This window comes from Mastigoproctus giganteus, chromosome 1, assembly GCF_048544385.1.
Source record: "Mastigoproctus giganteus isolate SK-2022 chromosome 1, ASM4854438v1, whole genome shotgun sequence".
Lineage (NCBI taxonomy): Eukaryota > Metazoa > Arthropoda > Arachnida > Uropygi > Thelyphonidae > Mastigoproctus > Mastigoproctus giganteus.
In genome coordinates, this window is record NC_143575.1 from 164,697,766 (window position 1) to 164,720,003 (window position 22,238).

Below are 22,238 nucleotides of genomic sequence, written 5' to 3' on the forward strand. Positions count from 1 at the left end.
CGTTATAAAATCAATGAGTCAACGGTACGATCAATCAAAAAATCGGAAGAAAAAATCCGCCGTAGTGTCCGTGAAAACGCGCTAATTGCTTCAAAAATTTGCTCTGTAACTCGGATGTTAAATTAGAAAAAACGGAAAAGGCTTTAAATCTGTGGATAGAAGACCGAACTCAAAATAAAATTCCGCTAAGTTCACTCATCATTCGTGAAAAAGCAAAACTCCTTTATCTACACTTTAGCGAAACTGGTGATAGCTCTGGCGGGATAAGTTTTTTAGCTAGCAAAGGCGCTGGTTTGAAATATTTGTTTGAAATTTCTAATAAATATTACATTTAATATTAAATTGTTTATTTTCGTTTCGATGCCATATGCTTGCATTTCACTATGTACTGTCTATGTACAGTCATATTATGAAGGTACATATAATACATACATAGACACAATTTTAGACTAGTTTTTCTTATATACACGTACTGTATTTCATACTTTAGAACGGAACCCCTTTATTACTATGGGAGCCATAACTCAGTATTCGCGTTTTCGGTATTCGCGGCATTTCTCAGGAACGTAACTCCCGCAAATAGCGGGGGTTTACTGTACTTAGTACCGTGCTTGGGTTTGAGGTTGAGAAGACGAAAGAAGATATTTATTGACTACCTTATTAAAAGAAGATCCTGGTGGAAGAAACATCAACTGAGCTTTCGAAACAAAATATCAGTCTAGATTTGAACCCTGATGATTACTGGTTGTGGAGGGGATGTATCCAAAGGGGGGGGGAATAACATTTTGAGTTGTAGCAATGCAAATTTTGTTGAAATTGTTTTTATACAGAAAAGCTGAATACTGGGATCTCATCTTATGTACGGGAACGAGATGGCTCAGTAGCAGCAAATTAGCTTGTGTGGTTTATAGGTCTCATAAAGGAGGAGGAATAACTTCCGTCGTCAAGAAGTGAATATTATGCACAGTTTGTTATGAATGACAAAGCTTGGGTGATGGATTTCAGCTTTCTTGCTCATATAACGGTAAAATTGAAGGAACTGAATTTAGAGATGCAATGAAAAAAAAAAAAAAAAAAACATATTTCCAAAATGATAAGTTCAATATATTAATTCACTGGTAAATTAGTATTGTGGAATGTAATATAAGATTAAATAATGAGAGATAATAACGAGAAATTTATTATCGCATTTTCTAAATTTAAAAAATATTACTGAAAGGACCGACGAAACTATTACCTCCGTACCATTCGAACAACACGTTTAAACGCTCCTGAAAGAGTTTTTGATTACTGTATATACTCCCGGCAAAGTTAACGGGATGGTGAAGAGTTCATAGCACACATCCTTGTTACAGCTTTCAGTCTGAGGGAAGGTTACTGTGGCAATGATAATGTGAATTCATAGGTTTCTCAACAATAGGATGGGGATGATCCATCGTAATGACAGCTCTTCCCAGATGTTGAAAACTATCCCTTTTGCTGCACTGCAATTTTCATTCTCTTATTAGTGGAAGTGATAGCAATGATTTCGTTATGCGCTATTATTTTCCTTTAATTTACGGAATACATTCTACGCCATAATATGTGACATAACTTCGCAAGCGCCATAGCGCGAAGGTCAGAACCAAGTACAGAATTATGCATTGTCTGTTCAAAGTGACACCACAAAACAACGCCAAAATTTTCTTAAATAGTTGCTATTTCCTCTCTCCTACCCTCCGGAGTATATACTTTTCATCATTTAAAAGCTTGCCGATTAAAACTTCTCTACTGACGAGCGAAAGCGAAGTTGACAGTAATAACGAGAGTCCTCAAATGATTGGTAGATAATTAATTGCGCGAAATATAGTCTGCAAAAACTAATGCTTACGTGTATTTGAAGTAAATATTAAGCTCAGTTTAATAGGAACTATATCATTTTCTGAAGAAAATGCTCTGCCACCTTTCCATAGACTCTCCAAGCTCAGGTTGGGTTTGCTTCAAGTTTCATCTGAATTGGACCCAGCTGTAACATTCTTAGTTAATCTATTCAGTATTACGAGCAGGGATTTGCCTGTTACTAGTATTGGTATTAACTAGTGAAGGGCATAATCGAATGATCAATAATCGATTATATGCAACTTAGTCGATTATTAAGTGTACAATAATAGATTATGGCATTTTCATAAACGATTATATGCAGATTAATTGATTACGAAATCGATATAGTTGAAAACTGAAGAAGACAAAAAAGAAGTGACAGTTATTGATTATAAGATCTTTATCGTAACTTAATTTCCATGTAATCGATTATGATTATCGATTATGCCTAGTATTAACGGTTCCCAACCATGCGCTCATAACGGTAAGTATATTGTTTATGTAGAAGTGTGTGTTCACGTCCGATTTGCGTGTTGTGCTTGCTGAAAAACCCGGAACAACTCATGGCGAAAAATCCACACCCTCTGTCTGGGATCGACTAACTACAGCCTCGAATAAAGCAATTAGTCCGGTCGTCGACAGGAATCGAACCCCGACCTCTTAAAACGATTGGCAGCTTTGTGCCGACTAAGTTGCCGTGAAGGGCGATATGTCTGTTACTATTGCAACTTACTTTAAGGTCCAGCGCACCGAAAATTTGAAATAAATATACAAACTGAATAAATATACAAACCGATTTTAAAATAACAACAGAATGATGGAAAGCTTTGGGAATTTGGTTGATAAAAATGGCTATACATTATTAAAAATATATGCTCTGAAAATTTATTCTTCCATTGTTTCGACATACTCTTGCGAATCATTTTTTTAAGCATGCAATTTTCTTAATTCCCATCTACAGTCCATTCACACGTCAACTTTCATCTGCCACTCAACTGAAGTTGATAGGAAACAATCGCAGGCATTTTTGTCACTCACCAAGCCCTCGAGAAGTAGAGGTAAATTATTAGGTGTATCGAGGCAGATGTTAAAGTATACATAAATTTCAGTAATAATACCACGATGTTCAAAGAAAGTGTGTAAATTATGTTATACGTGATCGACTCCACCACATACCGTGACGTGACGTTACTTGAATTAGGTGTGGTTACTGAGGAGCTCTTAACAGGAAGACCGCAGGACAAGAAACCAAGATTTACAGCCACGGTTCCAGGAAACTCCTCTAAAACATTATTGTTAGATAATGACCTACGGGAGGTGGGAATTTTCTTTGCCCACAACTGACGTATTTGTTTAAGCTGAGAAATAATTCAAGGTCTGTTGTATCCGGCTGAGAAAGTTTAGGAGCGCCATGACTAACAAACTCTTTTTAAATAGGAATGGCGTTTCCTTATTACACCCAACAGGCGTAGTGAGATTGGAAAAAAGTATACCGTGTATGCATACCAATTTTGCTTGTCCCATAACAGAGCTGTAACTACCAATTTTTCACCCTGTGCGAAGATTAAATGCAAAATTTTGTCCTTCTCTTACTTCGCATATATGTTAATCATAATAACAATAGGTCAAGTGGTTGAAAAATAACTCAATCTGGATAATACGGTTTGTACTCTACGTTAAGGATCATCCCTTGCTACCTTTTAGATAATCCGGTGGCTTTTCTACGTGCATTTTGGGAACTTATGCGGTATCTGTAACTGAAAATAGAAGTTTGAATCTATATGACCTTCAAATGTCTAACACAACTTTATCCTCAGTTTGTGTGTTGGCTCTTTTTTTTTTTTTAACCCAATACTTTGCATAACTTTCACATTTTTGCTGAATAAAAAGTATAAATTGCATTTTTGTCTGAAATCTAGTAATATCTAATTTGCAACATCTATATGGCTAAACGTTTAGAAATCAAGTTCTTGAAGACTAAAAAATTGTTTTTTTTAGTCTTCAAGAAATTAAATTTAAAAAATTAATTAAATAAAAAATAATTAAAAAATTAAAACTTAAAAATTAAATTTTTTTAAAAGAAAATGCAAATCAAAAATGAAACATGCAATAGAACTAGTCTCTCTTAATGATTAAAATAGCATAGATAGGTAAATATAAACTGACCTATCTACGTAAACCTCTTTTTCTTATTTCATTCCTAAGGTCATACTTTGCACTAAAATCAGTTGCAGACTTTCAAGCGATTTCACAGAAATTTAGAGTATTTCTAGGTAGTAAGGGGATTATTGCTAGTGTGTTACATTCTTTCATTCTTTTTAGAAATTTTGCACACGTGAATTCTCTTCCTATAGCCGCTTCCTGTTGAAAAACCAGAATTTCTGGAAGAAAAACTATCAACCTCTTCCTGAGACCGACTAACTCGGTCACAGTGTCAGTGGAGGAAGAGGAGAGTTATTTTTCGTCACGCTGCTCAAAACTGAATAGTAACGTGAATATGAAATATCTTGTTTACAAAAAAAAAGTTTACAAAAAAAAAAAAAAAAAGGAAAAAAAAAAAATCTGTATGCTCTAGTTAATAAAGCCAAAGATTTTCATGTCAGTTGGAAGTACGCGTCCTGCTAAGATGACCTGGAGGGCAATTGACTTTTTTTTCTTTTTTTTTTTTTTAATTATGCTGCCTTATAAATCTGTGTTCTCGTTTCCACAGCTACCTGTGACACAGTCTTAAACACAACAGTGGTGACCTTACGCAATAAATTTTCATTTTGTTTAACCTCCCATTAACTGAAATGTCAGCCAATGCCAGTCCAAAGGCAGGTGTGCCTGCCTTTAGCGAGTGATGAGTAGCTATCGGCCCTCTGCAGTATCTGATATTGCTTGCGAGTGAATTTCGTTAACTAAATGTTAAAAATATTAAATGGAATTTATTTTTTTCAAAAATAAAACACAGATTAATGCAGTAATGAGCAATATGGCCCTCTGGAGCCTTGGAAGACAATTTCATTTTTATGTAGGTATAATTTAAAAGGGAAATAAACTTGCGATTAGGGACACATTAAATGAAAGAAATATTAATGAATCAGCATATAATTTTAAGAAATATATTAAATTTCAAGAATATAATTTTACTAAAACACAAAACAAAATAGCATAATTCAAAACATTATAAAAAAAATAATGCCAAACTGGAGTACAACTTTCAAATTTAACCATTTTAGATTTCTAAAGATAAACTTGCCTAGGTGTGCTACCTCGATATCCCATAAGCAAAACAGGCAAATAGACCAGCGAACACTCAATTTACAGACCTAATGCATATATGGGCATATATAAGAAATTATGGGGGGGCGGTAATATAATAGTTTGAGTTTTTTGAATTTGTTTTCTGTTAGAAAGTTTCTAACAGAAGATAAATAGGGAAAATATACTGTAGAATTCATAATCAAGTAAAACACCTAAGCTGAAGTGATCAATTATATATAACAAATCGAGAACTAGAAAAGATGGTAACAATTTGAATATGAAGTGTGATTATGAACAGTGTAAATGGTAACAATTTGTTATATGGTATTATATTGGTTTAGAATAAATGAGGTAACAACACCACGAGGTATCATTATGTCGAATGTAAATTGCGCATATTCCGTGTTTTGCATCTATATGGAACGAAAAACCACTTCCAGATTTAAAACTATGCAACCCTCCTCGAGAAGACTAACTTATTTACGGTGTAAAAAGCCCAAAAGGCCCACCAATCTAGAACTTTGAACATGGGTTTTCTCCCAAAGATCTGCAGAAAAGTAGTCTTCCTACTAGGAAAACATTTCCTAGTTCATTTCAAAAATATACGTGGTTTCAGTTCTAATCTCAACGATGTTCATTTCCACTTGCAGTCTGCCAAACTCCATGTACTTTTTCTGACAGAATCTCAGTTATCTGCTGATTCAACTACTGCTCATCTCAATTACCTAAATTATTCGCTGTATGATTCCTTTCGCCTCAAAGTTGGTATTTGTGCATATATCTGGTCCGATATTCCCTGTCACCGACTTGATAATTTGGAATCTCCTCTTTCAACCTTCTCTTGCTTAAAATATCTCTGCCACATTGTGTTAAATTGATCTGTTGTCTCTACCATTCTCACAACTCCACTAATCACTTGGATCTCTTTGACTTCCTCTCATTGCAACTTGACTTTCTCCACTCCAACTTTCCTAAGAGTGAGGTAATTTTCCTTAGCGATTTTAATGTTTACGACTCCCAGCTGGCTTCTGTTTTCTATTCACACCGACCCAGCTGGTCAAGATACTGAGGCTTTTGCAGTTACTAATGATCTTGCATAGATTGTTCATTTACCTAGAAGAATACCGAACAATCCTAACCATACAGCCAACACGCTTGATCTTTTTCTCACAAACAACCTTTCCAAGTACACGGTCGAAGTGAGTGGTCCTTTAGGCATCTCAGATCGTAACTTGGTGATCGTCTCTTCTCCAATGGAGCCTTTATCTCACAGCTACTCCCAACCTCGTGTTGTTTGACCTTACAAGAATGCAAAATGGAATGACCTGCGAGATTTCTCTTCTTCTTTTCCTTGGTTGGATTACTGTTTCAAAACTTCTGATGTCAACGTTTGCTCAGATCGTGTCAGTGCAATTATTCTTGTAGGAATGGAATTATTTATTCCACACTTCACTTTAAAACCTCGTCGTTTACCAAAACCGTAGTTTTCCAATAAATATGCTAAGGCTGTTCAAGAGAACGTTGCATATCGTAATTGGCTTGTTTCCAATTCTTCAGTTTCATTTTCTGCCTACACCAAAGCTCGCAACAATTGTAAAGCAATTATTAATCAGTCCAAACTAGATTTTGAACAGGCTAAGAGTAGAAAACTTGCTTCTTGCCCTAATGGTAGCCGAGCATTCTGGTGTCTTGCCAAAGCTATTGACCGCAACTTTTGCCCATCTCTGCTCCCACCTCTGTCCAAACCAGATGGTTCCGTTGTCACTATTATGATCTTGGTAAAACACCTCCCACCATTCCCAACACACTCCATTCAATGCCTCCTGTGGTCTTTCGTCAAAAGGATGTCAGCAGGATTTTGACGAATCTTGATGCTAAGAAAGCTCCAGGTCCCGATGGTATTTCTCCACTTGTTCTGAAAGCCTGCGCTCCTGAACTTACATCTGTTCTTTGCCGCCTTTTTTCACTTTCTTATTCCAAAGGTGTTTTCCTTCTGCTTGTAAATTTGCTCATATCCAGCCAGTTCCTAAAAAGGGTGACAAATCCCTCCCATCCAATTATCGTCCCATTGCAATTATTTCTACTCTTTCTAAAGTAATGGAGAAATCAATTAACCGCCAACTTTTAAACTACCTAGAAACCTTCCGTCTGATCAATGATCGCCAGTATGGATTCCGTCAGTGTCGATCTACTGGTTATATTCTTTCTTATGTTACCCATTTATGAACAAATTCAATGGAAAAGTTCGGTGAAACACAAGCAGTTGCTCTTGACATCTCAAAGGCTTTCGATCGTGTTTGGCATAAAGGTTTTCTGAACAAGCTTCCATTTGTCTGGGGAAACAGTCCGATCCCTCCCTAGTGGTTTCCCTACAAGAATAATGTGCTGTATCAAGCCCAGGGGCTGACATCTGGTGAGTATGGGATTGGCATACTCAGGGTCCTGAGCTGGATACCATCATTCTTCTCTTTCTTGGTGATTCCTTTCTACTTCTCTCTCTCTTTCTTTCTCTCGGGTAATTCAGGAATTTTTTTTTTAGCTGGTGCAGCATAAGTCTCATTTTTTCATTCATTTATTTTCACACACACACAAAGTTTATGTACAATTCCAAGTTAAATATACTATTAATTTATATACATGATTTATACTAGATTTATATACAATTTTATATACATTCTAAATATATCCATCCTAAGGGTGTACATCTCTCTCTCTCTCTCTCTCTCTCTCTCTCTCTCTCTCTCTCTCTCTCTCTGTGTCTCTGTGTGTTCTGGTAACGGGGTGGCTCCTAGGCATATGTCCTCTGTGATAGTACAGAAACGCTGTATAGTGAGCCTGAAAATGTGTTGATATTTGGTGTTAGGAGTTTGTTATTTGGTTTTTAGGAGCATTAGCAACTAAGGCCATATTGCTCCGGGAATATGGGTGGTCATTTACTGACCTTTCCGCATCCTCCGTATTTGGTGGTGACGGGCTCGAACCCCGGTCTAATTGAGAAGCGTGTGCTATGCACTGCTGCTCCTTCCCACCTGGCTACGGAGGTGTGCTGAGGTGTTAGGAGTAGTGAGTTCTGTTGTTATCATCTGTATGTGCTTTTTTTGCACAGATCTTGCACCCACTGGAGGAAGTGCAATACCGATGGGTGCCAGCAATCCCGCTTCCAGGTTGCCCATACCTGGGAGCCAGCAAAAAAATAAAATAAAAATAAATAAATAAATAAAAATAATAAATAATAAATAATTTTTAAAAAATGAATCATATGGAATCGTTTTTTCTTTTCCTTCCCTTTTTTTTCAAGTTCCTTGAGCAGCTGAGGCCCTCAGTTGAAGCCGCTTTTTAAAGACATTAGAAGCGAAGTATTGCAAGGCTCTGAAATTGCCAGCATTATCCATAAGAACACTGACATTCTCTTCCGATAATTCTGGAATCAGACTCAATAGTTGTGCCTGAATTGTACATACTCTGGGCAATGCAGGAAAACATGTTCCCAGGTCTCAAAACCGCGACAAGTACCAACTAGGTCCGGCTCTAAACCACGCTCAAAAAGCTTAGCCCTCAAGGAGCCATGCCCCATTAACAAATAGGAGGTATACATTTTAGGCGTGAACCATAAATTTATACCTGGAAATGCTAAGTTTGTTAAATATATCTCTTTATGGTTAGGCCATGTTGATTCTCTCCCATCTTTGTTGCCATGTTCCTGTTAGCTCTCCAAATTCTAACCTTTTCGTGCAGTTGCAGGATCAGATGTTATGCCATGAACAGTAATCGAAAAAGGCCCTTCTTTAGTTTGTACAGCATTCCACGATATGTAGTGTATAGATCTAAGGGTATCACTCCTCTTTAGACTTGTAGGGCATTGTTTGAAGTTGTTCTAGTTAAGTATCGTCAGTAATACGGATCTCTGCAAAGAAATTAACTTAGTTTTCATCTTTACTTTGATAACGTTTTGGTGCCAGACACTAGCTGCATAGGATACCACAGGCAGGAAAATTGTTTTGTAGTATAATAATAAAATTTTCTTAGTAAGGCCCCAATCTTTCCTGGAGATCCTGACCACTGATGCAGTAAAATTCCGAATTTTGTTCTTTAAATTTGAGACATGTGGCTGAACCTCATCCTATCATCTAATAGGACACCTAGATTGGTCTCAGGTACATAAGGTATCTGTCTATTATTGAGTAGGATCCTAGGGGGTCTATTATAATTAAAATGTTTACTGAAAGTCATAAAGTTTGTCTTGCTTTGAGTAATTTTCAGTTTGTTAGTATTAGACCTGGATAACAAATCACCGATAATAGGTTGCATCTTCTCTTCAGGGATTTTTCTTGACCCTCGTTCGACAGCCACCACCAGGTCATCAGCGTAAGCAATTTTGAGTACATTGTGATGCGTTCTTAAGAGCCATTGATCCAGGATTGCATTCCAGAGGAGAGGCCCCAACACCGACCCCTGGCGGGGGCATCCTCTGGAAACCTGAGAATTATAAGTAAGATGTTTAGCACTAACGTTGACTGAACCTTCACAAAAATAAGACCGTAAGACTTTGTAGACATCATCGTCGCAATTTGCAGACCTCAAGGACCTGAGGGCACTCTCCCACCACAACGAGTCGAAAGCACCCTCGAAGTCCACAAACACGGCCAGAACATATTTGGATGCAGAGTTTTGTGCAAAAGAAATCAGAGTTGTTATTGCTTCCTCAGTTGATTTTCCCTTTTTAAAACCAAACTGAAATTTAGAACAGAGTTGTTTTTCTTCTAGCATTTTTTGAAGTCTTGGGGCTAAAATTCTCTCAAATAGTTTTCCTAAGTTCGCCAGTAGCGAGATAGGTCTATAAGCACGAGGATCCGTGTTGGTTTCCCTGGCTTATGAAGGATCTTTAACAGAGCCAATTTCCACTGCCTAGGAAAAAAGTCCCTCTAGGAGGCATTTATTCATAAGATTTAATAAGATGCGTTGTCAAAACTAAAATTACTGTAACACAGAGCGAAAACGGTTACAAAAAATAGATTGTGACAAGTTTAATAATAGGAAATATACATATATTAGATTAGATACATACAAACAAACAAACAAACATACAAACGTCCGCATGCATCACAGCCACAGGCTTCAACATCCAACAATTAATCACGCACTTCACGTACAAGATTGGCAGTACACGCCCTCATGCTCCATTCTTAACTGTCAGTTTAACTGAGGAGGGTTGACAAAACAACCGAAAGCTTTCATTTGTATGTATCTAATCTAATATATGTATATTTCCTATTATTAAACTTGTCACAATCTATTTTTTTTTGTATCCCTTTCCTCTGTGTTACAGTAATTTTAGTTTTGATAATGAATCGAGAGCGCACAGGCCTCTTTTAATCATAAGATCTGTTGGTAAAGATCAAAAAATTTGACTATAATAAGGTTCCCAACCAGATCTGTGCTGGGACATTTCTTACTGTTTAGTTTACCAATAGCAGCTCCAAGATCCAAAAGAGTGAACGGTTCAATGTCTATAGGACCATGATATATTTCATTATTTTGCCTTATCTCCTGTTCCGGTGTGTCAAGTTAAGGGATATCTTTTGGAAAAAGATTAGTGACAATAGATTCAATTTTCGTCTCCAGCACAGCAATCATTTTGTTTCTTGTTAAACGATATATTAAACCCCACGGTTCCGTGTTTCCTATTTTTTTCACCAAGTTCTGTGAACAATTACATTTAGAGTTGGTAATTTCCTTGTGGTATCTTTTCCTAAGATTACTGTGTTTCTTTATAGTTCTGTACATCCTCATTTGATAAGTGTCTGTTCCTTTGATAGTTCCTTCTCGCTTGGAAAACTTGGGTCCTCAAACAGGACAGCTCGGGGGGTCCACCACGAACTAGGCTTCCTTGCACCGTATGGCTAATAATAATAATAATCAGTTAACTCCACCTGGTCACCAACGATGTACCGCCTTCTATCTATGGTTTCTGGTTGATAGCTATCCTTGGAGCATCTTGTGCACCAATGAGGACAATGTGAGTACGTACTTTTAATTGTCGAGTATGGAGAATACTGCTTCTATATGTTATCAAAGAAGTTCCTCTCCAGTGCCCACGGGGTTGTGCCTGTCTGGTGTGTGTGCTTAAAGCAGACTTCATAATTGGACCATTCACTTTCGAGACGGTTGGAGTAAATGATCACAAAATGTGTACTGTTAAGGAACTTCTCCCGAAAGTATGAGTTCTGCACTTCATGCCACTGTTTTTATTCAGAATGGACTGCCTATATTCATTCTCAGCAGTAAAACAGTTTCTTCGTGTTACATTTGACGATGACTACATAATTTCCCGGAATTTTGCCAGTTTTTGGCCACCATGCTCTCTAGACCCTAATCCTCTTGACTTTTGGGGGATATCTGAAGGGTAAGGTTTGTTCAAGGCAATATTAAGTCTCTTGCTGATCTAAAGGAAAGCGTGGCACGTTGCCAAGATTCACTTTGACATGCTTTTAGCAACAGTTGACCATACCTTACTGCACTTCCAATTCATTTGAATTGCAAATGGCTGACAATTTTATCTTCCCAACTTGCAGCTTCATAGGTTGCTGTAATGTGGCAAATAATTGTTCTCTGTAGAGTGTGTGGCTATATGCAAAACTAAAATAATCGTGATTGTCACTTTTTAGGGCTATTTTTTTATTTTTTTATTTTCGTTTTTGGGTTGTCTGGACACCGTTTGTTCCAAATTTCATTTCCAATTCGTGGTTTCTCCAGGCATTTTAATTATAACCGCCACGTATTTTTTGTTTATATATATATTTTAAATATCGACATTGGTAGCTGCTCAGCACAGATATATATATATATATATATATGTATGTGTATATATATACAGTCGGGTTTCCATATTCACGGGGGTTACGTGTAAACGATTCCCGCGAAAACGTGAAATTCCGCGTAAATCTTACTCTAGGCCAAATAATCCCAGATGTTTTCTACGTATGCGTAAACACTTACGCAACCATTTACAATTAACAGAAAAAGGTTTAAATGTGTTTAAAAGGTTTTAATTGTGCTGTGCTTTACAATAATGCGTAATATTTTAGACCCATGTCGAATTTCTGGAACCAGCCTTTGCTAGCAATGAAAGTGGTTTCCGCCGTGCTGCTGGTACAGGCTTGCTGCTTAAATCTGTTAAGAAGGAGGACCTTAGAGAGCCAATGTTCACAGGCAAGTTTTTCGATCCAAATGAACAGTGCATTCTCCGTTTTTAAAATCACTTTATCACGTACATAAGCCGCGTATTTAGCATCAAGAATTCCACCAGTTTGTACTGCCTCTGATCTCAGTTTCTTGTTTCCTTATGTATCGTACTGTACTTTCGTTGATACCAAACATGCGGCCTAAGGCCGCGTATGCGAGAACTTCTCGACATTTATCTAGAATCCGCACATTTTCGTTCAAAGACATCGCATTCTTGGCCTTTTTAGCTTTTTCCCGTCACTGGATGCACTTCGTTTAGAACCCATGGGTGTTCACATAGGCACAGTAATATTTTAAGCACATTATTATTGTTGTTGCTCTTATATTATTTCTCCCTGATTGGGGGATTCTATTCCGTGACGGGTACTGCTACCAAGTACACAGGGTGGTTGTTAAGTCTGGTGTTACTGTTGGTCGAGGAAGTATCTGACTATCCTACAGGAGTTCAGAATTGCGACTTCCTGGAGTTCCTTGTAGGTGTTCTCTGGGAGACCTATTGCTGCTAGGCTGCTGTGTAGAGTCTTTGGCACCATACCTGTGGTTGACCGGGCTAGCCGGGTGGGTAATGTTTGTTTGTTTGTTATTTGATTTTTAGGAGCATTAGCAACTAAGGCCATATTGCTCCGGGATATGCGGTGGTCATTTCGTGACCTTTCCGCATCCTTCGTATTTGGTGGTGACGGGCTCGAACCCCGGTCTAATCAAGAAGCGTGTGCTACGCACTGCTGCTCCTTCCCACCTGGCTACGGAGGCGCCTACCGGGTGGGTAAAGTGCCTGCCTGGCAACCCAAAGGTCGCGGGTTCGATTCCCGCCTCGGGCTTGGATCAGAGTACTGCAAAAACCTTGGGAGGTGCATTATGGCCACAGAAGCCGATGCGCCAACAACTACCGAAAAAAAAAAAAAAAAAAAAAAGAAGACACGATGATCGGGATAGTCGATATTTCTTGCATATGCCACATCTAGATCTCATGTCTCAGGTTCGTGTACTTCCTAATTTTTTCCTCATGGCTTTTCTGGACATTGCTAGTGTTGGGCACCGCTATGTCAATCAGGTAGGTACCCTTTTCCATCTTGTCCACAAGGGTTTATATCCGGTATGTTGTGCGGGATGGTCTTATCCGTTATTATGGCGCGGTCCCGGTACAGCTTGTGGGTTCGGGTCTCTAGTACTGCCTTTGGTTGGTACTTGTAGTATGGTATACTTTCTTTGGTCACCTTGTATTTCCTCGTTAGCTTCTGATGTATTATCCTGGTTACCTGGTCGTGTTTATGTGTGTACTCAGTCTAAATGATAACCTTGCACGGTGATGTTGGATCGTTTCTGAGGCCAGGTGGCATCGTCGACATGTGTCATCTGACATTTCGGGCTCCTTTGCAATGTATTTTCTATAGTTTCTGGTGTTGATTACTTGGTCTTGGAAGGCCAGCATGAATCCTTCAGTCTCGGGGAAGAGCGTCCCGCTTGTGAGCCATGCATTGGAAGCAATGTTATCGATATGATTTTCATGGAGGTCATTGTAGTGTCTGCCATTTAAAATTTAAAACTCATAATGTATTACTCACTATTGCCACACGGGCAGTCCAACACCCCAGGATCACAGTGGTGAACCCCAACCCAATCCCAGAAATATCAAATCCCTCCCCCCCAAGCAACCTTTAGTGTGGAAAGACATTTTGTCATAAACGCGAATTTGAAATACTATTAAAATGAGATAAAAGTACGATGAAACAGTGAATTTAAAATCCACTGTTTCATTGTTTTATCGTTCTTTTATCTCATTTTAATAGTATTTCATTCGTATTTCAAAAAGCGTTTTTGACAAAATGTCTTTCTTCACTAAAGGTTGCATGGGGAGTTTGATATTTCTGGGATCGAGTTGGGGTTCATCACTGTGACCCTAGGAGTGTTGGACTGCCTGTGTGTCAATAGTGAGGAACACATTATGAGTTTTAAATTATGTAATCTTGTTTTAACGTATCATTTCGTAATTTATTTGCATAAGGAGAATTGGTAGAGAAGAAATCCTACTGACTGAATAAAAGGTAACTCCTTGTTTATTTTTAAACTATTAATAGAACGTAGGAAAAATTGAGCATATGTAAGCTCTCATTTATGTAGTAAAAAATAAATTTAAAACAATTTAATGTTCCCAGGAAATTTGCGGGAATTAAAAAAAAAAAAAAAACAATAAAAACATTCGGGATATCGGGAAAGAAGCCCTAGCACCTATATATCTGCGAAGCAGTGGGTTCGTCCACTAGCGAGAGGAATGACAGCGTTGCGTTGCCCAGGAACCCCATGAACTATGAATTCTGTCCTTTCAGTGTGTGTGGTGTGTGTGTGTGTATATGTGTATATGTAACATCAGTGGCAGCAGAAAAGCACAAACCACTACATGTTGTGTATAATAAACTTAAATAAAGTACAGTATACGCCAGTAGAATGGCAAACTAGTAGGGTGAAAATGAACATAACCAATAAAGTAACAAAAAATAAAAGTAAAATAGGGAGGGGGGGAAATAAGGAAGAGGGTACTGTTGAAGCAACGTTCCTAATATAATTTAGAAGTGATTTTCTAAATTATATTAGGAACGATGCTTCAACGATACCCTCCTCTTTATCCCCCCTATGTTTTACTTTCATTTTTTATTAGTTAAGTTCATTTTCACTCTACTGGTTTGCCATGCTACTGGCATATATTTTATTTAAATTTATAAATATATATGAACAGTTTTCCACATTAGTGATTTTTAACGAAGTTAGATTATAATGGAGGCGGTAGAGTTAGTTAAAAGCTACATGGCGATTAAAGTGATAATGGCAAAGACTATCAATAGTAGATGGAAATGAATCTTGTAAAATTAAGATAATTAATATTATCTTCATTTTAATGAAGTTAAAAATAGTTTACTTCTCATTTGGTGAGAAACAGGATTGCTCTCTCTTGGCCATTTCATCTGCAAACATGTTTTCCTCATAGGCCAGCCGAAGTAGGCTTTTTTATAACCTAACTAAACGAGAAAGTCAAAGTTGAAAACATCACCAGCATACCAACTAAGGTCGACCAGGTACCGACGAACCCGGAAATCAAGAGCATGAGATACATGCAAGACAAGCCGAAATAATTCCCCCCTCCACCAATTCCTACTCGTTATTTTCTCTCATTCGTTCCTTCCCCCACCTCTCGTTTCCCTCTGGCAACTTTTTATTTAGTTGCACGCGGAGAGAATGAAAGCAGGACCAAATGGCCTCGTGGCCTAGCGCCAGCAGGCTCAAACGACGTGGATTGACTGCACGCGCTTGGCAGCTGCTCCAGTTTAAGTGATGGACACAAAGTAGGCCTGTTTTACCTGTTTCTCTCCTAATGCTAATGGTGAAAAAGAGGAATAAAGAGAAAGGAGAAATACACAGAAAAAAGAAATTTTCCATATTGCCAAATCATTGGAAGACTAGCCTCTCTCTCTCTCTCTCTCTCTGTTCCTCCTAAGGTAAAATAAGAACTTCTATTACTTGCAGGGAACACACTTCTGTGCGACACACTGTAATTTTAAGCCATCGTCATTCAGGCTTGTGGACATTCTTAGAATTCAGGGAAATATCAAATATGCAATTAAATAATAATCATAATGCTGATCAGCAACTTCAGCAGCATTATGATTATTATTTCACGCAAACGTTTGAAGCAGCGGTTACGGTGACCACCTGAAATTTGCACCCCGATAACATTTCGACGTCTCTTTTATAAAACAAACGTGATTACTTGTGAAGCCTTACTTCAAAATAATAGCCTGATAATACAGTATATGCATCATGTTTACACAGAGTAGACGTATAGGCTTATTACTCTGTCCCATGAAAGGTCATGGGATACCCTGATTGCAGGAAGTTGGCTGTAACTATGGAAGATGCAAACTTTTTGGTATACAAAGATAATCAGCTTGTTATCACGACTCATTTCGAAAGTGTACGCCAAAATGGTCATCACTCGGAAACACCTGCAAGAGTTTCAGAGGACAATGCTAGTGGATGGCGTACAGGGAAAATGTTTGCCTCTGCTATTACCCAGAATTAAACATTCCCAGTTGGCAGCGAGCCGAAGAAATCGGGAGTCCAGAGATAATAATGGGTCCAAGGAACGACTAGGTTAGTGTAAAACACTGATTGACTGACAAGGGCCGACTTATCTTAAGAAGCTCGTTACTGCCTTTCTCCATCAGACCTCCTTTCCCCACTCAGAGAATCTGAGTTTGGACAAGGGAACCTCTGGCAAACCTGTGTTTCCACGATATGTAGGGAGCTACATGTCATGTATGGTGTAAAGCACACGGATTTGGGTAATCAGTATATATATATATATATATATATATCTCCTGTGAAGGGATAAGTCACGCGACACGCTCTCCCTTTCTGATGGAAATGTTTCCATCCGGAAACATTTCCATCAGAAAGGGAGAGCGTGTCGTGTAGAAAGAACAGAATATGGTAATATATTTATAGGGTTTCATTACTTGCAGTGATACACTTGGTTTGTGAAATTTTATGGAGGATGCCTGAATAACGCTCACTATCAGAGTGTGTTTTCATGGTCGGTGAGCGTTTCTCATGGTATGGACTAGGTCCGCTGATAGCAATACATGGAAAAATTAATACTGCGTCCTATATTGATGTTCTGGACATTTCTGCATGGCCTACATTGTGCTGCTTTGGAACAGGCCCTTACACCTCTCAGTACCACCGTGCTTCGTGTCACAAAGCGAGGATTGTAGACATGCGGTACAAATAGAGTAATATCGGAACACTGCAGTGGCCAGCAGAGAGAGATTCGAACCCAACCAGTTGGACAACTTTGGGATGAACTGGAACGCAGAATTAGGGTAAGCCAACATAGCCTTCTCCATTAGTAGAGCTCACAAATGCTTTAAAGGAGTTGAGCACACTACCACCAGTTTTCTACTATATTTGCAGGATAAGAGTTACTGTAGTTCAGAAGAATGGAGTTCGAGCATTGTCAAAGTATTATTGAAATAAATATTAATTATATACCAATAAAATTGTTTTAATACATGCTAACTAATAAGTAGTCGATTTTTATTTCCCAGTACGTATCAACTACATTTCGAAGTAGGTACCCACAGGGTGAGTGGGGTTTTAAAATGCATTCAGATAGCTTTGCTTTTAATCAGGTAGGAAAAGTGCAAAGTTAAACAGACGGGAATACGTCTTCCTCTTTCCAGTGAACGGTAGCAATTTTGCTTTGATGAATAAATAGTCTCTGGTCAGTGGCACCTATAGGCGAAAAAGATATCTGCCTAGGACCCCGATCAGAGGGGGCCCCCAAAATCACTGTTTCAAAAAATATTAGTTAAACTGTTTTTAACTAATGTTTTTGAGAGTGATTTTTAGCGGAAACTGAACTTTCTACCTTCCAAGGTCAATGAACTTTATTTGAAGATTAATTTGAAAATTACTGTGTTTTTTTTTTTTTCCAAAAATGGTTTTACTGATTTTTATGAAATTTTATATTTCGTTCTTATGTTATATAATTTGTTTGTTTTGTTGTCACAATAAAATGAAATAAAAATGTTCTTTATTAGTTTTTTTCTTTAGATGGGGGCACCGGGCACCAAATTCCATTTTGCCTTGGGCCCCACATAACGCGTCACTGCCTCTGGTACTGCCTTCTGGAACCAATGCTGTAAGTTGCAAACCCCAGAACAGGCAGGGGGGGGGGATCTTGTTGCAAACCCCAGAAAGGGGGGGGGGTCTTGTTAAGGAATACTGTACTTATACGAACACCATCCTGGCAGTAATAAATACCTAAATAATAAACGCACATAAGTAATAGTAATAATGAGAACTAATTGGCTAATTTTCCCGACGTTGGTTCACAGTGGCCGACTGAATTGTAGAAAGAACAGAATAGGGTAATATATTTATAGGGTTTCATTACCTGCAGTGATACAGTTGGTTTGTGAAATTTTATCACGTATATATTTTGCAAATTCAGCATGTTCCTTAAAAGTTTTCCATCCCGTAAAATTAAAGGCTAATCAAATTATATACTGACATCATCATGTAATGACCAACCTGAAAAGTATCATGGTAACCACAGTGAGCGGTAGAATACGACATTATCTGCAAAGTCAGTGGAATAACTTTAGTTATGTTGTTCCGGAATCTTGTTTTGTGTTCAGAGTGACTCTCAGAGGAGGGTTGCATGGTTTTATCTACAAATTTGAGTTTTCGGCCGCAGAATCTACGCAATATACAGACGCCTCATATTCTTTGTTGCTTTGGTTCCCCCCCCCTCCCACACCTTGTATAATATGCACGTATCCTTACACCTACTAGAATAGTTATTAATCGTTTTCCTTCCACACCGTGTGGAAAAGGTCTGAGTTCGGGTCCCATATAGACCGGAGAAATTAATGGACTTATTTACCACACGGTGGACGAGTTAGTGAGTCTTGGGCAAAGGCTGCTGCGGGCTTTTTTTTTTCTCCTCAGAAACTTGGATTTTATCATCCAGCAAAATTGGCAAAACTACCATAGAATGTATGCACTTTACAGGCATAAATACACTGTCGTCTCATGGACTTAATTGCCTTGTGCACAAATGTACAGTTATGTTATCAGCGTGATAAAACACAATAATATGACGGTGGTTCCAAAAGTATGTGTGACTGTATTATGAAAAGATGTTCAACATAATTGCCCTGAATTGCAGCGCATTTTACCCTCGTGGGTAGTACAGTTGGTAGGATCGCCGTCCTCTCCGCACCCGGTGGAAAAGACCTGAGTTCGAATCCTGTCGATGACGGAAGGAATGTTTATGATCTTTTTCACAACGTGGCTGAGTTAGTCGGTCTCAGGCTAGAGCAGTATGTTTTTTTTTTTTTTTTAACCCGGAAAATCGAGTTTTTGTTTCGGCATACAGAAAATCGACCTCACAACACACGCAGTTTACGGATAATATTCCACACGGTGTGGAAGGAAAACGATCATAACTATTCTAGTAGGTGTAAGGATACGTGCATATTATACAAGGTGTGGGAGGGGGGGGGAACCAAAGCAACAAAGAATATGAGGCGTCTGTATATTGCGTAGATTCTGCGGCCGAAAACTCAAACTTGTAGATAAAACCATGTACACGGAGCAACATGGGCTTAGTTGCTGGTGCTCCAAAACCAAACCAACAACAACAGCAGTGCACTTTTCCCAACGATGCTGAAGTCCTTTCTACTGCACAAAAAAAAAAGAAAAAAAGTCGCTATCCTCTGCAATTCTAGTCACTAAAAACACACCGTCCAAGTAAGATCTTTTTCATGGAAACTGTTCCTCAAATTTTGAAGAGGAAGTCACTAACAGCATAGACAACACGGCGAATTTTCGAAGACAGGATTCTTTCTCGGCCTACATTGCGACATCTGACTTGTGTCCTTATGGAAAAAGACGCAGCAGAGTAACATCCTTTCCGCTTCATCTGATGACTTCACTCAGTTTCGTTATTAATTGTACATAATACTGGCCTGTGAGTGCCTTCATGCCTAAGGTAATCAACGAGACTCACTCCCAGAACACCCCAAAAAATGGAGGCCATCACCTTGCCTGCTAACCCGAAAGCACATAATTTCATGGGTAGCGAATATGTGTGTTTTTAGGTCACGCTTGGACTCGGGATCAAAAAAGTGCATCCTATGTCTCATCCACAGTTATGAATTGGAAGAAAAGGTCCCTAGGATTCCGCGTAAATCTCGTCAAAAGACTTTTTGGTCATTCGTTGACATTTGCGGACCTACCGAGCGGAATCTTTCTCAGCTTAATGTAATATCGATATACATATGTGCCCTTGATTTACTGTTGGCATATCTGTAGATATGCCAACAGACTGCAACATGTGTAACATCCTTCATTAATCTTGTTCCATTATCGTCATTGTTTCTGGATTGAAAGATGTTGCTAGGTTACTGGCCTGTGAGTACCTTAACGGCACTCATATTCACACTACGCTTCGGAGGTAAGATTTGCATTCCACTTGACAGAAGGCCTGCAAAGTAATACGCAAATACCCTGCTGGAGGGAACTACGTACTCTACCATTTGTCTCAAACTGAATAAATAAATAAATAATAATAATGCATGGATCTGCATTGCAGACTTCCTCTTCAGTCTTACACCAAACAGATAATTCATATCAGCAGCAAGTTCGAATTTCTCAAATTTTGACATGCTTGTGTATTCAACAGACAAAGCTTACAAAATAATCCTAGGGCAAAAAAAAAAAAAAACTATTTTTAGAACAGTTTTTTTTTTTTTTTTTTTTTTTTATGTGCATTAGCAACTAAGGCCATATTGCTCCGCGATATGCGGTGGTCATTCCCTGACCTTTCCGCATCCTCCGTATTTGGTGGTGACGTTTAGAACAGTGATACCATTATACAAAGATGTGTCTATTGAATGAAAGTTCCTACACAAAATTTCAGGATTGTCCGAATGAACTTTTGAATTTCCCTCTTACAGTATAAACATCGTCCTAAGATTTGACTTAAAGATCTTAAAAGCAAATATAATGTGTGTCATAATAATCATAAGAAATGGTTCTTTACTGAATCCTGCATTTCTGTCTACTTTAGACCGAGTTACTTTCATTACAATTTAATAAATAAACGGACAGTTATTGTTATTTAGTTCCCCTAAGCAGGAGCGTGCGCTAGTGTCCGAGGGCCCGGGTGCATGGTTGGTTTTGGCCGCCCTTTCTTTTGTTATTGCTGCGTTATGTCATTTAAGAAACGCTCTGGGAGGGACACTTCAGTGCCTGGCTCCAGGTGCGTCGCATCCAGCGCAAATTCCTTTTGTACGGCTTGTCCTTAAGTAGAAAATGGACAAGAAAAAGTAATTCGCAAAACTATACAGAACATAGTTTCTGTGTAGTTTTGCGAATATTCAATCTATTTTCCTAATAGATTGATGTTAGAGCATTATAAATTTAAAAGTAACTGCGTACATAAATAAAAATTTGAAATAGCAGATTAAGGACACTTAGAGAGTTGGTTTGACAAACATTTGTTTGTCAAACTTCAATCTCCTTTGGTCTAATATCAGTTTGGGTTTAACATATGCGTTCTCTTACAAGTAAAATATGAGCCAAAATCAAATATAAAAGTTACTACACTCACCCGAAATTCATGGTGAAAAGAATTTACTTTTCCTTGAGAGATGTTGCCCAAAAATTTATTAAAGGTGATATCAAAAATCCTTGTATTCCCGCTCACTCAATTCCAAACACAGCTTTTTATGTTCACTCCAAGCTAGACACGAATGCCTGTTCACTGCGGAGAAACCCCGTTACACACGACTGAAAGGCACTAGGGGCTGGAAAATTCTCTTTATTTCTTAAAGTCGATTAGTGTGCAGCAAGTGACGGAAAGAATCGGTTTCCTGTGCTGGCGAATTGGTAAGGCGACTATGACTCGCTCATGATAAGGCTTCTCTAGACAGTCATTTGGACACAGCAACGAAAACAGTGGGATCGTCAGTGTCTCACTTGTTCTAAGCAGGCTTTTAGTGAATTAGTGGAAGAATATCGGTGCAGCGTTTGTTGACGTGCTTAGACCGCTGATGTTGCGGTTCCAGTTCTGACGTTGGTGTCACGTGATTATTTCTATCTGTCCTTCCCGTTTTGTCCCTGTTTCTACTTGGCCAGGCCTGTTTGCCTGGCTTCTTGAGTGCGACATACTTTTGGTACGTTCACTTGGCCGCTGGCTCTTCTTACTGATCCATCGAATAAACTTGGGGAAAAAAGATAGAATGCAAATGTTTGCTCTCCCCTTTTCTCCTTTATCTGTTGATAAACTTTCTTCTCCAGAATGTTTTGTCCGATCACTGGCA

General features: G+C 38.5%; 1 protein-coding gene across 1 annotated transcript in view; it reads right to left on the reverse strand.

Moving 5' to 3' along the window:
• The window catches only part of LOC150091237 (uncharacterized), a 128,655-nt gene extending 106,709 nt beyond the window's left edge, over positions 1–21,946 (reverse strand). The window contains exon 1 of the mRNA XM_090374838.1: positions 21,527–21,946. Coding sequence (XP_090230964.1) covers positions 21,527–21,537 — 11 coding nt within the window. The 5' untranslated portion in view covers positions 21,538–21,946. The remainder of the gene's footprint in view (positions 1–21,526) is intronic.
• Between the last annotated feature and the right edge of the window lie 292 nt (positions 21,947–22,238).